This window comes from Scomber japonicus, chromosome 3 (assembly GCF_027409825.1).
Source record: "Scomber japonicus isolate fScoJap1 chromosome 3, fScoJap1.pri, whole genome shotgun sequence".
In the NCBI taxonomy this organism is placed as follows: domain Eukaryota; kingdom Metazoa; phylum Chordata; class Actinopteri; order Scombriformes; family Scombridae; genus Scomber; species Scomber japonicus.
In genome coordinates, this window is record NC_070580.1 from 23,159,053 (window position 1) to 23,166,172 (window position 7,120).

The window sequence follows — 7,120 nt, forward strand, 5'->3', positions numbered from 1 at the left end:
TGAAATATTTTACAATCAATGACAGGGAGTTATGTCACATCTGATAAGGATAATTGTTGCAGTAAGGCACAAATTCATCATACGTCATTGTTTGTCATTTGCATTGAAATACTGTCCCAGAAGCTCTGGTAAATAACTAGTTATAGACATTCACATGATAATATTCTTATAATTTTTTCCACAAAATGTATCTTATGAATTGTGTATACTTTGCCATCTTGTTGGTGAAAGAGCACACTAAATACAACAAAGAGTTTATGTATTTTTTGTACTAATCCAATATTTTAAACTACAGTCGACCAAAAATAGAGAATTAGATCATATAGTAAAGCCTTCAACATACTTTGCACTATCTCCACACACCTACACCTACCAATTTGGACAAAGTGAGAATGACCATGCTAGCCAGAAACAAACAATATGTTCCACGGTCTACAAAAACACTTTTTGAGGATTAGTACTATTTTTGTGTTCCTGAAGCTGCTGAAAATAATGACAGTTTGAGGATGTTGCATAACACTGACCATTTATGGAGAGAGAGAGAGAGAGAGAGAGAGAGAGAGAGAGAGAGAGAGAGAGAGAGAGAGAGAGAGAGAGAGAGAGAGGGGGGGGGGGGGGGGGGGGGGGGGGAGAGAGAGAGACAATAGAGGAGTAAGAGGGAGAAATGGTCATCCCATGACACTCGTTTAAGGAGTCATTCCACCTCCTCTTCTTGTTTAATGAGGATGTTTCACTCATTGGACCCCAAAACAAACCACTTCATAAGACTGTTCTACAGCCTATACAGAACTAGACAGAGCAGGAAGATTTAAATGGTAGTGTTCTGAGCTGCATCAAGAGATGCAACAATCTCATTTTCTTAAAGGTTAGCAGTGTTAGGACACATTTTCAGACCAAAATAAGGTCAAAGACAACCTATGGTAGACAAAGAACATATTTAGTTTGTGGCACTTTGTGTGTTTTGTAAATAAAAGTAAAGTCCAAAATATTAACTCCAGTGGTTGCATACACATTTTTACACAGCCAACCTGTTTTGCTGAGAAAACTTGTTCTAGGACAGAAGGCTGCTGGACAATCTTTATTCCCTCTGAGAAGCAGAGTGCAGGGAAGCAGAACCAGTAGTAGAAATGGTACTTCTTTAAATCCTGAGGAAATAATTAAAGAAAAATAGACAGAAAATCTGTGTCACAAAAAAATTATGAATATATAAAACAGAACACATTTCATTTCAAGTTCAATTACTGTTGGTACACACTGCAAAGGTCAGCAGAATGAATCTGGACAGGATGGACTGGTCCTTCAATGCAGCCCCAGACTGTATGGCATCCCATATCTACAAAACAACAGGTAATACAAATCAGTTATTGATAAAATGCAGTTATTCTATTTTCCACTTATACAACTAAGATACTTATTTTGATGTGTTAAATTAATATGTGTGAGTGAATATGAAGTGTTTTACCTCCTTGGCCTCTTTCTCCAGCAGAGCCTTCTTATCGATGGTCTTAAAAGCATCTAGTGTGTTGGTGTTATACAGCGTTCCAATAGCTGGACAACAACGGGCCGGGGTCGGACCATCACTAACAGCAAAATAACATTTTACGTTTGCATTGAACTTTATCAAGTAAAGACAGACTGCTTTAATAGCTGGGTTGCTAATATAACCATCTCCTGATTTACTGTTTTTTCTCTTTACATGTAAGAAACTGAGGACTGCATAGACTTTTTTAATGACATAAAGATGATGTATATTTAAATGCTCAACTTGACTTGGCTTTGATTAGGAAAACACTAACTGGCATTTGTTTATTTCTGAACAAATCAATATAAAATATAAGACTTGCAGCTAATATAGTTAAGAATGAATGATGATAATAATGGAAACTCGCCTTTAACAGCAGGAAGTGTCATTCATAATATTAGATTTTGTTGTTGTTACTGTTTGTGCCTGTATTAAAAGACTTCTTTATGAATTTGAGAGTGATAGCAGGTGTGTATCAATGTTTTGGTTCTTTTTTTGGTGGCTTCACCCTTTTTTTACATTTCTATTATGCACTGTTCCTTTACAGACTCAACAGCAATAAACGAACTTAATGCAGGAGAAACGTCATACTTACACATCAAATGCACTGAACTCCAAAGTCAAACGAGTAGGCAAACCAACTGGATCACCTGTTAAAGAGAAATGAGAATATGTAAAGAGGTTGAACTACTATCCGTTTTAATTTAGTTATTATATATTTAAAACATGCTGATGTAGACTGGCAAATGACCTCACTGTTCTACCTGTTTCCATATATATGCATGATTAAACATATTCATCATGCAAAATCCAGCATTGTTTAAAAATAAAAGTTAATAAAAGCAGCTGACTTTTGCAGGTCACCCATACTGTACTGAAAATGTTTTCACGGCACAACAAATAAATCCTACAATCTGATTCCAGCACTCACCATTGTAGTAGTATCCTCTGATACATTTGGGACTCTCATCCAACCTGTAGTCATTGAGCTTCTTCTGGGTGAGCTGGTGCCAAAAGCCTGCCTCCAAGGCACTGCTGAAAGGAGCAAACTGCAGCTTGAGGTCTGCCGCGGAGGTTCCTGCTTCACTGGTATCAGATGCCATCACAACTTCACTAACAGGCAGCGCAGCCAAGTTATACAAGCTGTGAAATGAAACAGTTGTAGGTTACGAAACACTTGCAGACTCTACGAAAAAAAACTTGATAATTTAGACACACACATACCACACAAATACAATACATATGTTGCTACTAACAACAGAAGCACACAATGAAGTATACAATGAAAGGATCCATTTATCCAATTAAAGCCAGGTAGTTCTCAGATCAGTCCATCAGAACATATAAATAACAGAACAACCGGTGCATTTGTAATGGAGAGGTGTGGATAATTATGGCATACATCTCTAACATGACACACAAATAATATCATCACATCAGTCAAACCCTTGCTGAACGGTGGCTAAGTATTAATATTGCTTGGGGGTGCTGGTAATATTGGTTAAAGTTGATTGACAGCAGTTTATTTTGACAACCAATTAAATATTTTTGTCATTACATAAAACAACCATACATAGTTCCTTGTAGTTCTGTTTTATTATCATCAATAAGATAAAACAGGACAAGGAAAGACGTTAATGATTCTTAAAGTGGGCAGGAAATCTGTTTCTGGCTCCTCAAATGTGATGATAATTGCTGCCTTTACTTGTCTGAATATCTTTCCAGACAAAACAAGACAACATCATTGCTAACACAACCTGAGGCTATAGAAACTATGAGGTGGGGGTTGTAAAGGCATTTTCTTATATTTATGGACCACATGAGAAATCAGGAAACTAATCTGCAGATAAGTTTGCTGCTCTTCTGAACTCAAACTATCTACAGCTCCAGTTGCTACCAATTTAAACTAATGATACACTGTCAATTCAAGCGGGAATAAACGATGAATGAAGTCCTACCGGTCTTGTGTTATTTGGATGATTTCTTATAGGGGAAAAAACTACCATCGTCTTAACCATAGAGACCTTGAGTGTTTCAGGACTTTTTGATTCACTGTGCAGAAAGGGAAGTTAGCACAGATCCCCACAGTGACATCAGCAGCTTTCCCTGTTCTTACGTCTGTTAACAGAACCAGTATCTCCCTGGAAACAGAACACACGATGACGACACAACCGTATTCGAACACCACATATATGACGTCGAGATTAAACAAGCCAGACAAACATGAAATAGTGACAAACTGCAAAGAGAGGTTTTTTTACACTTACCAGATGTCCTTACTTCCTGGTGATGTTTATCATGTGATCGAGGGACTTGTCAATAAAGCAGTGCATTGTGGGTGGGTAGGCAGCCGGGGTCTGGTTTAGCTGCTGCTTCTGCTAAAGTATACTGTCTCTGTGCTTTATGGTGCAAGCATCATGGAGTAAAATATGAAGAACCAGAACATAAACAAGAACACGCAAACGATAAAGCATGAGAAGACTGACAGAAACCTGTACGCGCCGTTCCTTTTCATTTCGGAGTGAAAGGAAAACGTCCGGGAAGTAACGTCTGCTACTTTATGAGTTATATCTTTAGTAACGATTCAGTCACAACCGGAATATAATAGTTTAAGAAACAAGAAAAAGTACTCTCAATTTTCGGAAATGAAACAATAAAGCTATCCGGGCAAATGCATGCCAGAATGATCAGCAGAAAGCCATAACTTGCTCCAGGACACCGGACTGTGCGACAGTGAGTTAGGGACCGTCCCGAAAGTATACTCCTGAGGAAAAAAAAAAAAACCCGGAAGAAATTCATACAATGGCAGTTCTAGCTTGTACAGTGCCCTGGGCATATAGATACATAGAGTGATAGAGAGATGTAGACTGACAGATAGACAGATAAATAACAACCATAAATACCAAAATTATAATATATACAAAAAATGAAGTAAGTAGAATAGAAACAGTTCTAGTATAAGAAAAAAATCACACTTTGACAAATTACAACATATTGCTAATTGTATTGCTAATAGAAAACACAGAAATAAATGTAAATTGTACAAATAATATATCACACAAATATACAAATAGAACAACACACTAGTGTAGTGTGACTAATTTTACTTTTTGCATCATTAGACTACCATACAAAATTAGGTGTGCTGAATTCCCCTGCTCCTCCTACCTTAGGCTTTCAGTAGAGAGACCTGAAGTTAATGTTCCCCTTCCCATCTCCTCATCTCCTGCTTCTGACTGTGAGATCTTCTCAGCAAGCAGAAGCCTGCTAGCTTGCAAACTACAACTAGGGCGCCCACTGCAACAAATTGACCCACACGGTAACATTATAAAAAGAAGACGTGACAGGCAAATTAGTGATAAAAACCTATCTTTTTTTGTGTGGGACGGGGGTTCTTTTGGTGACTGCCACCGCCCTCAAATTGCCGCACTGGGCAGCTTCCCATGTCGCCCATATCTTACAAGTGATAAAGACGACAGCTGAAGTTGGTTCTTCAAGACAATTGTGTTTTAATTTTAATTTTGTGATTATACTGTAGGAACACAACACACCAGGGCCAAAGGCAAGGTTCGAGATAGCTGGTCAGGTCATGAATTCCAAAGTCTCTAAAATCTGTTTGTATTAAGTATACAAAATATAATAACCATCTCAGTGCTGCTTCAAAGCATTCACTCTAATATACTGGTATAGAAATACTGAATATTTAACTATTTTTTTCTATTCTTTTGGTGGTCTAAATGTGCTCAAATACTAATATACAGTAGTATAGAAATACTGAGTCGATAAATGCTGGAATCAGCCATTTCAATGAAATCCAATGAAAACTGAGGATATGACTATATAGTGGACATGACTCAGTGGTAGCTGCATCCCTGCCAATATGGAGCACAAACAGTAATATAAGCATAAATAAATAAATGATTAAATACATGAACTAATACATGAAGATTTTGGTAATGGAAAAGGATATAATAATAAATGTATAGGATTTCTTTTCTACCCTAAATAGTCTTTTATCTAGGCTTCTTCTGTGTTTATTTATTTATTTATTTATTTATGCGTATGTCATTCTTTGTGCTCCATATACCAAAGACTATCTACTGTAGAAAGCAAATGGCCATTGGTCTTGGTGACTTTTGAACAGTTTGTCTGAGCTTTTAAAGTCTCACAATATTATAGATTTGTAATATAGCATGATGTAACCACTATCATCCATTTGGCTTTTGATTACAACTAGCCTCCTTGAACTACAAAAATTGCAGATATTTGACTAAGGGTTATAAACACTCACACTAACATTGCATTTTAGAATTAAAACATAGTAATACTTAGAAATAGCCAGTGGATTTAAGGACTATTTGTGTGAAATGACAGAATAAAATGCTTTGAGATTGATTTACCACTCAGGTTTGTTAGACTGAGTCACTGCACCTGCTCAGTGCACTGTAAATGCAGCTGTGTTATTTTGAGTTCAGTTCAAACAGATTATTGGCTGAGTGAAAGAGGTCAACAAAGTGGACAGTGCAGGCATATGCTGGAAGCTGCTGGTGAAACCTGCCTGCTTGTTCTGCACTTTGTGTGCATTTCTTTATTGATACTGGACTTAATGAAGGTTGCACTTAAATCACCCACCCTTCCTACGATACCACAACTTGTTTCCTGAATCAGTCCCGCAAGGATTTTTAAGATTATTGCAGCCAAAAATGCTTGATTTTGCAGCTTATCAGTAAGATACAATTTTTCATATGAATTACTAAACAAATAATCTTCATTGCTATTTCATATGTTAGATACTTTCCTGGTTCTATACAATTAATTGTATATAGTCGATTTCTGCTTCCACCCACTTTTATTTCCCTACCTCCTTCCTCCTATAGCAGCATGGCTCTAGGGATAGCCGTGTCAGACAGTTCCAGAGAATGAATCCTGACTTTGTTGACCCCCTGACCTTTCCTCCAGCAGATTGACATTTTTGGCTTTTAGTGAAATATTTCAACAACAATTTAATGGATTTCTGTGACATTTGGTACTGATACCCAGACGACGAATTGTAAAGACATGAGGGGTCCCCTGATGGATGAATCAGAAAATCTAGTACCATAAAATAAAAATAAGGCTTGGCCCGTGTTCCTAGCTTGGGATTAGTTTTTAAAGGAAGATCAGTGTATGTGCACTTTCAGGCAGAAGCTCGGGACATTGAAAATGTCCTCTGCTAGAAAAAACAAAACAAAAAACCTTTCACCAGGGACACAGGTGGCTGGTATGGAGAGGTTTGCTTTTGGTAGAGGGGAAAGCAGTGGGTACAGCTGGGCATTTTCTTTCAACCACTTGAGCGGACAACTTGTGAGGAAAATGGATGATTCACTTCTGTATTTCTCAATTTCTGCCTCAATCCCACTGATGCTCTATATTGCTACCAGTTCAGCTCAAGTCCCTCCAAACTCCCTTCCAATGCTGTCTTCTTTGGAGGAGGTTGTTGCGGTCAACAGGCTGTTCTGCAGGTGTTGGGCCACTGGTACATGCTCACTCCTCATTTGTTTACTCCACAGTGAAATAGGTCTATAAATTGCAGAGATAAGAGACCAGGCAGACATTTAG

The 7,120-nt window shown here is 37.7% G+C and overlaps 1 protein-coding gene across 3 annotated transcripts in view; it reads right to left on the bottom strand.

Annotated features, from left to right (window-relative positions):
- The window catches only part of atg7 (ATG7 autophagy related 7 homolog (S. cerevisiae)), a 63,746-nt gene extending 59,523 nt beyond the window's left edge, over positions 1 to 4,223 (bottom strand). Inside the window, exons 1-7 of one of the 3 annotated variants that reach the window (XM_053315159.1) lie at positions 3,790 to 4,223; positions 3,547 to 3,663; positions 2,454 to 2,665; positions 2,118 to 2,172; positions 1,463 to 1,580; positions 1,256 to 1,333; positions 1,029 to 1,145 (exon numbers count right to left, since the gene is read on the bottom strand). In XM_053315159.1, coding sequence (XP_053171134.1) covers positions 1,029 to 1,145; positions 1,256 to 1,333; positions 1,463 to 1,580; positions 2,118 to 2,172; positions 2,454 to 2,625 — 540 coding nt within the window. In that variant the 5' untranslated portion in view covers positions 2,626 to 2,665; positions 3,547 to 3,663; positions 3,790 to 4,223. Of the gene's footprint in view, positions 1 to 1,028; positions 1,146 to 1,255; positions 1,334 to 1,462; positions 1,581 to 2,117; positions 2,173 to 2,453; positions 2,666 to 3,480; positions 3,664 to 3,789 lie in introns of all 3 variants that reach the window. The other 2 variants (XM_053315158.1, XM_053315160.1) reach the window with 2 other exon arrangements.
- Between the last annotated feature and the right edge of the window lie 2,897 nt (positions 4,224 to 7,120).